Below are 15,013 nucleotides of genomic sequence, written 5' to 3'. Positions count from 1 at the left end.
CCCTATAGTCTTTCAGCAGCAAGTGAAGGGAACAGGCTCCAACCCCAAGGGAACAAAAGCAGTATAACCACCCCGCGTGGCGCACGCGGAGGGGGAGGGCTCGAGCTCAGGGAGCAGCAGGGTCCAGAGCCCCGGGGATGCTGCCCCACACCGCCGCTCCTTCTCCTGACCACCTTCTCCGCGGTCACTTCCCAGGCCTGTTATCCCCTTTGAGAAGCCACCAGGGCCACTGGCAAGCCAGAGAGAGAGAGAAAGAGAGAGAGGAAGAAAGAAAAGGGGTTGGGGAAGGCTTCCTAATACGCCTGTGATAGAACTGTCTCTTGGTGACCACCCCAGAGCACCCTGTGACCAGTCTTGGCCACTTGCTTCCTGGAGCAGAGGAACAGTGTGTTAAGGCATTGCACTCTGGTCTCTGAGAACTGGGGACGGGGGTCCCCAAAGGCAAATTGGAACATGAGAGGGTCTTGCTTCAGGCCAGGGCAGGCAGAAGCATCGCCAAGACCCCATTCTTCCACCAAGCACCCAGTCCTTGACCAAGTACCCTCTTTTCTTCAGACCAAGGTGACGGCACTCAGTGGAAAGCCTGTGGGAGCCCAGTACCTGCCCAGCTACCTGTCTCTCAGCAGCTGGTACTCGCCCAGCCAGTGCTATCTGCAGCTGCAGCCGCCTTCCCGCCCTCTGCAGGTAAGGGTTTCAGGTGTGTGTCCCCTGCCTCTGGGCAGGATGGGCCTAGGAAGCTGTGAGCTCGTACCTTTGGGGGGATCTGCGCATGCCTCAGCAGGGTTGCTGCTGGTACTGATGCTGGAGCCCCTATCCCTCCAGCAAGGGGGGATTCCTCAGGATGAACGCCCGTGCTTTAATTATGGTGAACATTTAGGCTGTATTCCGGGGTTTGCTGTGATAAACCTGGCCCTCAGTGTGCTGTTGTTTGCTCCCAGGCCTTAGGCGGGACCCCTGCTGTTGGCCCAGGTTCCCCCCGTCTGCAGGCTGGCACTTGCTGGGCGCAGACACCAGGTTTCCCCAGTTGACGCTTGTAGACATAGTACATAGATGAGACAGCCCCGGAGCTGGGTCTCGTGATCCTTCCCGGTCTCTTCAATGATCCCAATTAAGTAAGATGCTCAGAGATGCGTGTGGAGATAGGGAGCTGTAAACACGGAGCAGAAAGTGCGGAGAGTTCCTCTGGATCTCCTCTCCCCTGCGTGCAGTGTCCCTGAGGATTAGCAGCTTGCCTTAGGGTGTCACGCCTGGTACGATTGGTGAGCCCGTGTCCACGTGTCGTTTTTCACTATAAAGTCTGCAGGGCACGTTAGGGGCCTCTCCTGGTATTGCCGGTTCCGTGGGTCTGGACAAGCGTATAGCAACATGCATCCAGCATTATAGTCTATCATACAGAATGATTTCGCTGCCCTAAAAATCCTCTGGGTTCCCCCCACCTGTTCATTCATTCCTTCCCTCCCTGCTAGCCCCTGGCGATCACCGATCTTTTCACTGTTTTGATCCTTCTGCCTTTTCCAGAATGTCATATCGTGTTGGGAGAAGTGAAAACGGGTTGTTTGGATTGGAGGCACAATTTCAATACACACGCGCAAAAGGAAGTCACGTCATGAGATTTATTTACAGATCCGGGAGGGGGGTGGGCGGGTGCCCAGTGCCCCGGGGGAAGAGCAGTCCTCCGTCCCAGGTCTCAAGCAAGCAGGAGACAGACAGCAGGGCAGCAAGCACCTGTGACTCATAAGGTGGTTGAAGGAGGAGGTCACTAATATTTTGGGGGTCAGTGCTAAGTGCTTATTTTCTTTTAAAGATTTTATTTCTCAGAGCAAGCACATGAGGAGGGGGCGAGGCAGGCTCCCCACTAATCAGGGAGCCCAATGCGGGGCTCGATCCCAGGACCCTGGGATCACGACCTGAGCCGAAGGCAGACGCTTAACTGACTGACCCACCCAGCCGCCCCTAAGTAGTTATTTTAAAAGACATGCAGGGAAAAGTGAGGCAGGAACTTGTAAACTTGTGGCCAGAATCCTAAGCTCGGGTCGTCCTATAAACGCCCAGACTCTGGGAGCAGCTTGTCAGGCCATCACATGCCCAGGCAGCAACTCAAAATAGCTGTTTTCCCATCCCACGTATACAGTCGTCCCCCCTTATCCAGGGGGATACATCCCTACATCCCCGGTGCTGCCGGAAACCGCGCATAGTACCAAACCCTACCTGTTCGTTCCTCCCTATACGTACATACCTATGACGCAGATTGCCTTACAAACCAGGCACAGTAAGAGATTACCAACAATAATTCAAAATGAAATAGAACCACCCTAATAATATACTGTAATAAGAGTCATGTGACTGTGGTTTCTGTCTCTCAAATACGCAGTCCTGTGTCCACCCCGCTTGTGCTCACAAGGTGGTGTGATGTCTGCGTGAGGGGCTGAAGTAAGGTGAATGGCGCAGGCGTTCAGACGCGGCGTCAGGCTGCCCCTGACCTTCTCATGATATCTCACGAGGAGCGTTGGCTTCCAGACCGCCCTGGATGGCGGGTAACCGAAACCATGGAGAAGGGGGACTGCTGTAGTTGGAACCATACGGCACGTAGCTTTTTCACATTACTTCCATCGCTTATCATGCATCGAAGTTTCCGCCTTGTCTTTCCGTCATATGGCATGGACAGACTGTGGTTTGCCTACCCCCTCATCTGTAGAAGGATGGGTGTATAACAGAGCACCCTGTTAGCTCCCTTAGCTGAGAGGCCCAGGGGCAGAGCCTGGCTGCCGTGTGTGGGGGCGGGCTCCCCGACCTTGCTGCCAGGCCTCACCAGCCCCGTAAACCTCTGGCACTCCCTTTCCGAGAGCTGATGCCCAGACCCAAGGCTGCCAGGGGCCCCTGGGAGGCAGCTCAGAGGAATCCTGGCGCCGGGGCTGCCCGTTTTGGGGGCTTAATGGCCCGCTGCAGGGGTTATGAGAATGAGAAACTCGGATGAGATTGTGCCTGGCTTGGCTGAACACGCCGTTCCTGTTGTAATGCTGTTCAACCAGCCCCGCGTTGTGGGGATGCTGGCCTTGGCTGCCGTCCCATGGGGGCGGGAAGGAGCCCTGTGTCCCCAGCTGCTGGCACTGCAGTTCCCATTAAGCAAGGACTTGGCTGGGCCACTCAGACTTTCCTCTTGGAGGGACATATCCATCCTGCCTGGGTCGGGTCAGCAGGCTCCAGCCAGCCCCTCCCCCAGCGACTGTCACAAGGGGCCCTGGGTGCAACCTCAGGCCTTTGAGACAAGAGTGGCCATTCTGGGTCCAGCCTGCACTCTGTGTCAGGGTCCTTTCCCCTTCCTCTAGCTCCCAGGCGCATGCAGCGGGGAGCTGCTCTGTAGACGGGGGCTGTCAAGCCAGTATTTTAGGGTTGCTGTGATGTCATGGGATTCGTGCGTGAAGGGGAGAAAGGTTTTGCTCTTTTCTTTTTTCCAACATCTGAAATTCAAGGGGATTTTTGATTAGGTGTCTTTTTATAAGGTGGATATTTACAAACTTAGAAATCATAAAAAACGGTATAATCGTATGCTTTTTACCTAGATTTATGAATTAACATTTTGCCTCTATCCATACAGTCTCCCACTCAACCGGCCTACTTGTCCACCTACCCACCCAGCCATCCAACCACCCAGCCATCCATCTATTCCTTCAGATTTTTTTTTTTTTGCTGCAACATTGGAAAATAAGTTACAGATATCATGATGTTTCACTCTTAAATACTTGACCATAACATGTTCTAAAAATAAGGGCATTCCTCAGCATGATCTCAAGGCTACTGTCCCAGCTAAGAAAATTATGTTAACTCAAGATACTGTTTAATTCACAGGCAATATTCCAATTTTCAAAGATGGCCCCCAGATGTAACTTACATCTTGCGTGTGAACACCCATGCACAACTACACAATCTCGTGCACACACGTGTAAGCATGCAACCACCTGTGTGTGCCTGTGGGAACGCGCACGCGTGCGTGTGCGTGCGTGCAATTCGGGATCACTTCACGTGCTGCGTTTGGCTCTTCTGTGTCCATAGTTGCTCTCCATCTGCAACAGTCCCTGCCTCTGCCTTTTCATCACCATGACTTTCGTGAAGAATCCAGGCCTGTGGTCTTGTAGATGATCCCACATTCTGAACTAGAATCAGGCAAAATTGCTATGTGCCTGTCGCTCCGGCCGTGCGCTGGTGAAAGATACAGACTTAGGAGGCCCCGCTGTTGCTGGAGCTGATCTTAGCCTTGCGTTGGGTCTGATGCCTACCAGCACTTTCCCCTTGTAGGTGAGACTGCTAAATAATCGGTGACAAGCCGAGGCCCGTGCCACGGTGTCCTGACCCCCAGCAACCTTTCCCGCATGGCCTTTGGCATCACTGACCGTTCCTGCTGTAATCCGTTACTGCCACAGGGGCTGCGTGACGGCCGTTCTGAATGCTGTCATTCCTTCCGTGTTTATTAGCTGGGATCCCTCTGTAAAAAAGAAAGAACTTTCCAGCTCTCCTCCCTCCTGTTATTTTTGCCGCTGTGTGATGGTTCAGAGTATGTTACAGACTTAAGGCCTTTAAACAAAATTGCTCAATATGTTATAATCTGTTATTGTACTTCCTTTTTTTTTTATTTTAAATTCTGGAATAATTTTGGATTTTCAGAAGAGCTGCTTGGACTGTACAGGGAGATCCCGCAAATCCTTCCTCCCAGCTTCCCCTGCTGTTTTTAAGTTTTAGAAAGTTGTTTGTCTTTTTGCTGTTGCGTTGTGAGAGTTTTATGTGTCCTGGACACTAGACCCTTACCAGATATGTGACCAGGGTTGCTCAGGGTCTGGGGTTTTTATGGGCGGGGGGGGGGCAGTCCGTCACATAGCCCTGGCTGACCACCTGCATAGCTGACCTCAGTCCCAGCCCCTCCAGAGGTCAAACTGATGGAGTGTGACCCAGGCCCCCCAGCCCTCATAAATCATACCGTCAGTATCTCGTGTGGCCTGAGGCCTTGGGTAAACTAAGATACTTATGAGGCAGAACATTTCGGAGGCTTAGAGATCCCCTCTCGGGGGCTGGGGGACAAAGGCCAGACCGCTCTTTGGGCCAAGTTCACTTCTTTACTGCACAATCGGCCCGTCGTAATCACCCCGATTATGCTTGATCCGACCACAGTCCCATTTGCAGAGCCACGGCTGAGGCTGCCACGGGACATGGCCGCTGCCACGATGCCCAGTTCTCGGCTCTGAGGCTTTTGCCCCTGCCTCAGCCGGGTCCTGGCTTCCCCGTGGCCCCAGAGCAGCCGTCTGCCCCGAGGTGGGTGTGGTGTAGGTGCCAGGCTGTGGGGTGCCAGGCGGGGCTCCCCATGCTGCATGTCTCCCCCAGGTCGGAGAGGAAGCCCATTTCCCCGTGAAGTCCACGTGTCCCTGCAACTTCACCCTGCACTATGAGGTGACTGCGCGGGGCAACATCGTGCTCTCGGGCCGGCAGCCCGCCCGCCTCACCCAGCAGAGAAGCAGGCGGGCGGCCCCAGAGACACCCATTCGCTTAATGCACCTTTCTGAGACAGGTGAGCCAGGCCACAGGCAGGAGTTCCTTGTGTCTTCTGAACCATTGAGACTGGGGCGAGTCACCCCAGAAAGGAGGGGTAAGCAGGGCTCAGCCCAGAGGGGTGCCTGCCTCGGGGCGGAGGGCACGTGTTCTGGGCAAGATGGGGCTGGGGCCAGGAGGCGGGCAGTGACCAGCTGCTGGAGGTGGAGAGGTCCTCTCCACGCTGTCCTCACTGCCTGTCTGCAGGGGGACAGGGGCAAACTGGCCCCCACCGTGCCGTGTTGCCATCTGCCAGTGGGCCTCTCTGACTCTGCCCAGGTCCCCCTCCCACTTAGGAGCCCCCCTCCTCTCTCTCCTTGACTCCATGTGCTTCTCACGAGACCCACCGCCTCCCCTGGATCTTCCCCAGCCTCCTCCTGCTTCGTAGGCCTTCTGCCTCAAGCAGGATCCCCACACTGGGTGGTGGGGACACTTGAAGACAGGCCATTTGGGGTGGGGCCGTCCTGTGCGGGGCATGGTGTGAAACAGCGTCCCTGGCCTCCTACCCATTTGGTGCCGGCAGCAACCCATCCAGTATGACAGTCTAAAAGGTCTGCAGACATTGCCAGTGTCCCTAAGAGGAAAAGTCACCAGTAGATGAGAATCAGAGCTAGCTAGCTAACTAGTGCATAGAGAGAATGGAAGACAGGGTCCCTCTCATGGGAAGGCAGTTTCCCACCCCATGCGCTACTGAAGTTTGGCGCTGGATCATTCTCCCTGTGCTCTGTAGGGGGCTGTGCGGCATCCCTGGCCCCCCGCCCTAGATGCACTTCCAAGTCGTGACAGCCAAAAATGTCCCCTGGGGGGCAGCATTGTCCTGGCTGAGAACTGCTGGCCGGGCATGGTGCTTTGGGAATCATATCCCCGTATCCTTTTGGGCTTCCCTTCCCTTCTAGGTGAAGTAACAGGGGATGTGAGTATCCGTGGAGCACTCACCCAGGGCCAGCCCCTCCCCCCTGAGTGCCCCATGTCACCCCCAGGGCAGCTTGGGGCAGTGGTGGTCCCATTGTGGGCTGCTGGTTTCTCATGCCTTGCCCCACCTCTGACTTCTCCTAGAGCCCCCTCCTGCCCCAGCAGCCGAGGTCAATGTGTGTGTGACCTCCCTTCAGCTGGCCGTGAGCTCCAGCATGGTCCCCTTGGGCCGCCTGCTCATCTTCTATGTCAGGGAGAATGGAGAAGGGGTTGCCGACAGCCTCCAGTTTGCCGTTGAGACCTTCTTTGAAAACCAGGTAGGACATGGGGAACCAGCCAGGGGAGCCGGGGGACAGGCAAGCGCTGTCCAGGGTGTCTGTCCCTGGGTGGGCTGCACACAGCTGTCATTGGACTCCCAGAGGGTAGCTGCAAGGGCCACCCTGCCTTCAGGAATAATTGCAACACAAGTTGCATTTTTACTGGAGTTCCTCCAAAAGTCCCCCAGAGGGGGATTGCGTTAACCCCACCCAGGGAAAGCAGTCTGCTGTTCTGTGTCCCCACTGGGTTCCAGACCTAGGGGACACCCCTCCTGTCCCCAGCAGTGGGCTCAGCCTTCTGCCCCCTCTCCCTGCATCCTTTGGCTGCCACGTGCCCTCAGCTGGTGCCTGTCTCCCCTCCCCTCCCCTCATCTCCCGTCCTTCGCACAGAATGTTCCAGTTGCACCAGCCTTGTTCCTGTCACTCTGCCTCCCGCCCTTGTCCTTGCCTGGGCAGCAAGGCCAGGGTCCCCACTGAGCTGGCGAGGGTCAACTCTTGTTGGCAGGTGGAGAGGGTGGGTGGGTCAGTCAGGAGAGGTTGGCCAAGCTCCCGATTTCTTTGCTGTATTTGGGTCCAGGTTTCGCTGACCTATTCGGCAAACGAGACCCAGCCCGGGGAGGTGGTTGACCTGCGGGTCAGGGCTGCGAGGGGCAGCTGCGTGTGTGTCACTGCCGTGGACAAGAGCGTCTACCTGCTTCGGTCTGGGTTCCAGCTGACCCCGGCCCAGGTATGTGGGGGCCCTCGGGCGCCAGGGTCCAGCACCTCCACGGGGAGCTCTCCCTTTCCAGTAAGTGAAGGGCCCCCTGTGAGTCTAGATTCTTTCTCTCACTGGTGAACCCAGTCCCGATGGCTGCTTTGGTGAGTTGAAAGATCCTGGGGTCAAATTCATCAGACTCTTGCAATATCACATTGTCCAGGTCCTACCTCTGCAACCCCTCTGCCCATCTTTAGAAGGGGCTGATGACACCGAGGCCCATCCCCTAAGATGGTCTCCAAGTGATATTCGTGAAAGGAGGTTGAGATAGGAGCATGCCAGACCCCCGAGAGCTGGTTTGGGTTGACAAGAAACCTCCAGTCGATGGGTCCCTGTCCCCCTTTGCCTGTAGGTTGTCCAGGAATTGGAAGATTATGATGTTTCTGATGCCTTCGGGGCGTCCCGGGAGGATGGGTCCTTCTGGTGGGCCGGACTGGCGGCCCGAAGACGCCGGCGCTCCTCCGTCTTCCCGTGGCCCTGGGGCATCACCAAGGACTCCGGGTCTGCCTTTGCTGTAAGGACAGGTGGTCTTAGACCCACCGCCCCCTTCCTAGCGCCTCTCACTTTAAAACAGACGATCTGGGGGATACAGAGACGGTCAGGGGGAAGTTTCCAAACTTTGGTTGGGGGAGAACTAATTTTTGATTCTCCCCAATGAGAGCTCGTAAGCGGACCCCCCCAATTTGCAAGGCAGACAAGGTGCAGCACGTTATGAGTGTCGACTGATAACTTGAACTTGGAACGGAGCAAAGACGTCAAGGGTGCTTTGCAGGAAGGAAAACCTTCACCCTGGGAAGGCAGCCACCCACCCTGACGTTTGTAGCTCACATCCGTCCTCCTCCTTCCTGGCTACGGGAGCCAGGGGTCCCAGGGTGCAGTAGGCGCAAGCATCGTTCTGGGAGCCCACGTGAGGACGCTGGTGGTCCCCACTTGACTGCACGGCCCATCTGTGAGTGCTTTTCATCCCAGTGTGAAAATCATTTAAAACACATCTTTTTTCTCCTGTTTTTATTATGGAAGATTTTTAGACTTATAGAAAAGTTGAACAGATTAGCAAACACGTATATACCCACCACCTCAATCCCACAATTAACATTTTGCTGCAGTAGCTAGAAAACACACGACACATCTATGTCTGTCTATGTGTATTGATACGTGTATCTTTTTCCGCATTGGAATAGATGACGTTTCAGTTACACTTTTGTTGACCAGGCAGCTTGAACTCCCGGGCCCTGGCAGCTTTTGGAATTAAGAGGCGATGCCTCTGACTTTACATTCCTTGTTCCAGAAGCAGAGCTGGCCTGTCTAGGGCGGGGCTTCTCTGCAGTCAAGTTCCTCCCAGTATTTTTTTTTTTTAAAGATTTCATTTGTTTATTAGAGAGATAAAGAGAGAGAGAGCACAAGTGGAGGGAGTGGCAGAGGGAGAAGCAGGCTCCCCACTGAGCAGGGAGCCCGGTGTGATGCAGGGCTGGATCCCAGGACCCTGAGATCATGACCTGAGCTGAAGGCAGAGGCTTTACCCGACTGAGCCCCCCAGGCACCCTGCTCCCATTATTTAGCACAGTGAGGAAAGTTATTAACAGTCACAATGGCAGTCATCCGTCTCTGGTCTAGATCAGACATGGTACCAACTGATTTTTTTTTTAATTGTGGAATTCACAATTAGCAGAATTAACAGAAAAATGAACCATTTTTAAAATTTATTTATTTGACAGAGAGAGAGCACAAGTAGGGGGAGTAGGAGAGGGAGAAGCAGGCTCCCTGCTGAGCAGGGAGCCTGATGCGGGGCTCGATCCCAGAACCCTGGGATCATGACCTGAGCTGAAGGCAGACGCTTACCCACCTGAGCCACCCAGGTACCCCAAAATGAACCTTTTTAAAGGGGACACTTCGGTGGCATTTAGGACACTCACGATGTTGTACAACCAGCACCTCTAATTCCAGAACATTTTCATCACCTCAAAAGGAAATCCTGTCCCCATGAGCAGTCACTCCCTGCCCCCCCCCCCGCTGCAGCCCCCAGCAACCATGAATCTACTTTCTGTGTCTATGGATTGACCTGTTCTGGGCATTTCCCATAAACAGAGTCATACATGTGGCTCTTTGTGCCTGGGCTGCAGATGTGCTGGCCTCCCCGCTGCTCCGCCCTGAGTGCTCACTGGGTCCCACCATCCCCTCAGCCCGTGTCACCAAGCCCAGAGCAGAGGACTGACTCCCTCCAGAGCCATGATGCAGCAGTGATGTCGGGCTGGTAGTGATGGAACTGTTCAGGCCATCACATCCGCTTCCCCACCGGGGTTCTGGGCATTGTCTGTTGCTTAGGAAACGGGCCTGGCGGTGATGACCAACCTGGTGAGCCTCAACCACAGACAGGATGGCGGCCTGTACACCGATGAGGCTGTCCCTGCCTTCCAGCCCCACACGGGAAGCCTGGTGGCAGCGGGGTCCTCCAGACACCCCCCCAGGTAATTGCTGCCTCATGCAGCGCTGTCTGACCTCATCCCGTGGACATTAGGGGCTGGATCGTTCTCCGAGGTGGGGCTGTCCATGCACAGTGGGTGCTGAACACCGTCGCTGGTGTCCACCTAGCGGATGCCAATAGCACCCCTTTCCCCTGGTTATTGTAACCGAAAATGTCTTCAGATATCGCCCAGTGTCCCCTAGGGGCAGAGTCACTACTGACTTAGTGGGCTGGGGAACCAAGCACTTCAGCCCCCCTCCTCACCCCCCTGCAGCAGGGGTGGGGGGTGGGGGTGCAGAGGGAGGAAGGTGCATCAGGAGCAGAGATCCCTGGGATAGAGGGTTTGGGGTGGGGAGGGAAGCTGGGCTTTGACCCTCCCTCTCCCAGGGACTGTGCTTAGAAAATTCTTTCGATTACCTCTATCCTCCACCTGTTCCCTCCTCCTCCTTCTCCTCTTCTCTCTTCCCTTTTCTCCTTCAATTTGCTGCATTTTCAAGTTGGACACCAAGTAATGCTTTTCGGTCTCTTATTTTAACTCTACACATTTAAGCCTTTGGAGCTTATGAATTTTCCTCAGAGTGCTGCTCTGGCAGCACCCGAGTTGTGCTGTGAAGCGTTTCCATTATTGCTTGTTCAAAATAGGTGCTAACTTTTTGAGCTGTGACTTCTCCAGGAGTGGACATGTTTTAAATTTTTAAAGTGATATTTTAAATTAATATTTTTAATATGTTTTATAAATTTGTATCAAACATGCATTATGGTCGGGGAACATGGTCTGCACGTTATCCATTGTCTGGTTCTTACTTTGGAGGCTTTTTGTGTGGCCAGTTTTCATAAAGGCTCGTGTCTTCTTGAAAAGAAGACCCGGCCCCCATCAGTTCTCTACAAGGCTCGCTATGCATACTTTAGGTCAAGCCTATTGATGGGGATGCCCAAATCCTCCATATTCTTGCTCACTTCTTGTTTGTCTGTTTGCTAACTCATTGATGACTGAGAGAGAGGGGTTCACATCTCCCCCGTGGATTTGTGGCTTTGTCCCTGGAGTCCTGGAAAGTTTGTTTCATAGGAGGTGGTGTTTTCCTCCTCTCTCCTGTCTCATCCTTTCTCCCCTCCCTTCTCTCCCACCCCCTTCTTCTGCTGCCTCTCTTACTCCCTTCTCAAGCCCAGCTCTCAGCCCGCTAGCTGGGGAAGGAGGAGTGTTCTGAAGACCTTGGCTCCCCACTCTGTCTGGATTTAGGGGCTGGCATGGAGGAGGCAGGCCTTGGCTTTACTCCCTCCTGCCCACTCCTCCAAGAGGGACACAGAACCAAGGGGCTGGGGCTGGCGTCTGTGTGGTCAGTAGTGCCTCAGGATCTGGTCTCTCTGCAGACCTTGAGGGTGGGCCCCACACTTCTCAGCCCTTGTTCTGAGCCAGAAGTGGACCAGAGGACCTCTTGCCCTGGTAGGCCTATCCGCAAAAGCCCTCTCCATCTTTCATACCCTCTCTATCTAGATTGAGATGCTGGATACTTTGTTCTCCCGGGTTCTTCCTGCCTGGGCTGCACACTTAGCAAGAGCGTGGCAGATGCACGAGGGTCCTGGTTTCTAAACTCCAAATCATGGCATGGGCAGACCAAGCTCCCCATTGGGTACTCTGGATGCATACGGAGGCATTTCTAGCACATGGTTGGGTGAGGGCCTCCTGCCACTAGAAACTGCCTTGGGGGCCTTGACCCTCTTATGGGGGCCAGGACCCCCAAGAGCTTGGCCTGGAGTGGGTATGAAAGTAATTTTCTGAAACCTCAAACCACAAAGGCAATTGTAAATTGTAAATTGTGAAAGTGCAGAAACGCATAAGCCATGCCTTTAAAAGGAAGTGTCCATGCCTTTTTGTAACTGGATCACACATCCATACATCCATGTTCTGAGGACAAGATATTTTTCTTAACCACATGAAGTGGTTAAAATTTTTTCAAGCAGTGTGAAAGTTTATATAATTAAATGTAAGTCTCTCTCCTGCCTCTAGACCCTCCATTCCCTTGTTTAGAGGCAACCGTGGTCAGTATTTTTTTAGATATCCTTCTAGAAATTTTCTGTGCATATACAAGGATTTTTTTTTAAGATTTATATATTTATTTTAGAGAGAGGGAGAGAGCACGAGCAGGAGGGACAGAGGGAGAGGGAGAGAGAACCCTAAGAAGACCCAGTGCTCAGCATGGACCCTGACTCAGGGCTTGATCTCAGGACCCTGAGGTCATGACCTGACCTGAAACCAAGAGTCAGACAATTCACCGACTGTGCCAACCAGGTGCCCCTATACGAGGATTAAAAAAAAAAAAAAAGAAGCAGTTAGAGAACACTATATGCGCTTTCCTTTTTAAAGTCAACAGTAGGTCTTGGAGACCAATCCATCTGAGTATGTCTGCACTGAGCTCACTCGGTTAGACTGACAGGTAGCATCCCATGGCATGAATGTGCTACCATCTGATTAACCCATCACCCTCTTGATGGACATTTTTGGTTGTTTGCTGCCATGAACCAGTCCATTTGTCTGTCCTGGCACCTGTGTCCATGGGTATTTCCAGGGTGAAGGATGTGAGCATTTTTAATTTTGAGAAGTTTTGCCAAATTTCCAGTAGGACTTGTTTTTATTATTATTTTTATTTTTTAAAGATTTTATTTGTCTCTTTGTCAGAGAGAGCACAAGGAGGGGCAGTGGCAGGCAGAGGGAGAAGCAGGCTCCCCGCTGAGCAGGGAGCCCGATGTGGGATTCGATCTTAGGACCCTGGGATCATGACCTAAGCCAAAGGCAGACACTTAACTGACTGAACCACTCAGGCACCCCATTATTATTATTATTATTTATTACTATTACTATTTTATTTTTTTATTATTTTTTTTTAAAGATTTTATTTATTTATTCGACAGAGATAGAGACAGCCAGCGAGAGAGGGAACACAAGCAGGGGGAGTGGGAGAGGAAGAAGCAGGCTCATGGCAGAGGAGCCTGATGTGGGGCTCGATCCCATAATGCCGGGATCACGCCCTGAGCCAAAGGCAGACGCTTAACCGCTGTGCCACCCAGGCGCCCCGATTACTATTACTATTTTAAAGGACAAGACAGTCCCTGAGGAAGGTGGGCTCTGAGGCTTCTGAGGATGAACCTGGGATGGAAGGTGCTCTTTAGGAAACAGGGAGGGGCTGGGGGGGGTGGGTAGCTCAATGTGATGATAGGGAAAAACGTGGCAAACCCAGGGAGGACAATTAGCAAAGGGGAGGACATGGGGGGGGGTCCCTGTGACCCTTCTTACCTTCTAAACTCAGGATGTGACATGCCACTGTTGAGTTAAGGTGATTCTGTCAAACCTTTGATGTGTCACTTCCACGAGTCCTCATCAAGTAGAATGTTAACCCTGCCAGGTAAAAGAACTAGCACGTTCCATCCTGATCAGGTAGAGTGTTAACTGACAGCCGAGAGAATTAACCCACGACACCCTAACTGAGTCCAATGTTAGTCTTTCCAGGTAAGACTTACTGTGTTATGTCCTACTTGGGTAGAAGTTTACCTGCCAAGTAACAGAATTAAGGTATGCCCCATGACACTTTCTCCTTTCTTTTTTAATTTGTCATAGAGCAGAGAAGAGAAAAAGGACCTTCTTCCCTGAAACATGGATTTGGCGTTGTCTGAACATCAGGTACAGTGAGCTTTTTTTTTTTTTTAACAGTAAGATGCTGTGTTGCAGGCTGACTCAAAGGCACTCAGGCAAGTCCAGATCGTTCCCAGCGGGTTTGCTTTCAGATCTGACATCAGCATCTGAGTCAGACTTTGGGCATCCTTTTCCAACACATAAAACTCAAAACCATGAAGTCAGCCCCAAATCCCACTGCAGCCTCGGACATCTGCTCAGGAAATATGAAATGCAGGGTCTTCGTGCCTCTTACGACTCCCACTTGGGGTAACTCTATCTGCTCTGTTTGCATAACGAGCTCATTAAAACAATTACAGTTCCCTGGAACATGAACTTGACCCCCTCCCCACCTCCTTCACTCCTCAGGGGACTCGGGCTCCTGCCCACAAAACAGGCTGCTTTTCTCAGCATATTTCCTTTCCACATTTTCCCCCTTTCAGTTCTTTCTGAAGAAGCCCTGCTGTGCCAAATTCCTGCCAGATGCTCTTGGCTTTTTTTCTTTCAATGCTCAGTGGCAGAACACCAATGGTGCTAGTGGAAGGTCATGATGGCCTGCCCTGGGAAACTAGTTAGGCAGGAAAGGTCAGATGCCCCCAGGCCATGGGTGGGCTTACTGCTGAGCTAGGCCCCCCTTCTAGACATGAGATGCCATGGCACATGGTCATCACAGAACGGAGCTCCCAGCTGGGGGTTCCTCTGGCTGCTTTCACAAAGATGTGTGTGTCCCCTTTATGGAAAGACTTCACTCCTGGTCAGAACAGATCCAGATGACTGCGTCTCGTTCTAGGGGTCTAAACCTAAGATGAGCAGTCTGTCTGCTATCATTCAAATGTATCTATTTTTTCTGGGACCAGATGTTTTTGGTGCTGGGTAGTTTTTTTGGTACCAGGGTTGGCACCTTGAACAAGCTGGACACTCAGGTTGCTGCCACCTTTTGGCTATGACAAATAATCCTGCTGTGAACACAGGTGTGCAAGTATCTCTTTGAGACCCCACTTGCAGTTCTTTGGGGTGTATACCCAGAAGTGGAATTGTTGGCTCATATGGTAATTCTTTTTTTTTNTGCTATCATTCAAATGTATCTATTTTTTCTGGGACCAGATGTTTTTGGTGCTGGGTAGTTTTTTTGGTACCAGGGTTGGCACCTTGAACAAGCTGGACACTCAGGTTGCTGCCACCTTTTGGCTATGACAAATAATCCTGCTGTGAACACAGGTGTGCAAGTATCTCTTTGAGACCCCACTTGCAGTTCTTTGGGGTGTATACCCAGAAGTGGAATTGTTGGCTCATATGGTAATTCTTTTTTTTTTAAATTTTTTTCTTTTTTT

At 52.6% G+C, this 15,013-nt stretch overlaps 1 protein-coding gene across 1 annotated transcript in view; it reads left to right on the top strand.

Annotated features, from left to right (window-relative positions):
* CPAMD8 (C3 and PZP like alpha-2-macroglobulin domain containing 8) overlaps positions 1–15,013 on the top strand; it is an 82,918-nt gene that overhangs the window by 22,958 nt on the left and 44,947 nt on the right. Inside the window, exons 13-19 of the mRNA XM_034658001.1 lie at positions 556–684; positions 5,371–5,554; positions 6,631–6,803; positions 7,381–7,530; positions 7,910–8,071; positions 9,880–10,022; positions 13,629–13,691. Coding sequence (XP_034513892.1) covers positions 556–684; positions 5,371–5,554; positions 6,631–6,803; positions 7,381–7,530; positions 7,910–8,071; positions 9,880–10,022; positions 13,629–13,691 — 1,004 coding nt within the window. The remainder of the gene's footprint in view (positions 1–555; positions 685–5,370; positions 5,555–6,630; positions 6,804–7,380; positions 7,531–7,909; positions 8,072–9,879; positions 10,023–13,628; positions 13,692–15,013) is intronic.

This window comes from Ailuropoda melanoleuca, chromosome 4 (assembly GCF_002007445.2).
Source record: "Ailuropoda melanoleuca isolate Jingjing chromosome 4, ASM200744v2, whole genome shotgun sequence".
Taxonomy (NCBI): Eukaryota; Metazoa; Chordata; class Mammalia; order Carnivora; family Ursidae; genus Ailuropoda; species Ailuropoda melanoleuca.
Note: the sequence above shows the minus strand (reverse complement) of the source record. Positions and strands in the feature narration are given on the sequence as shown.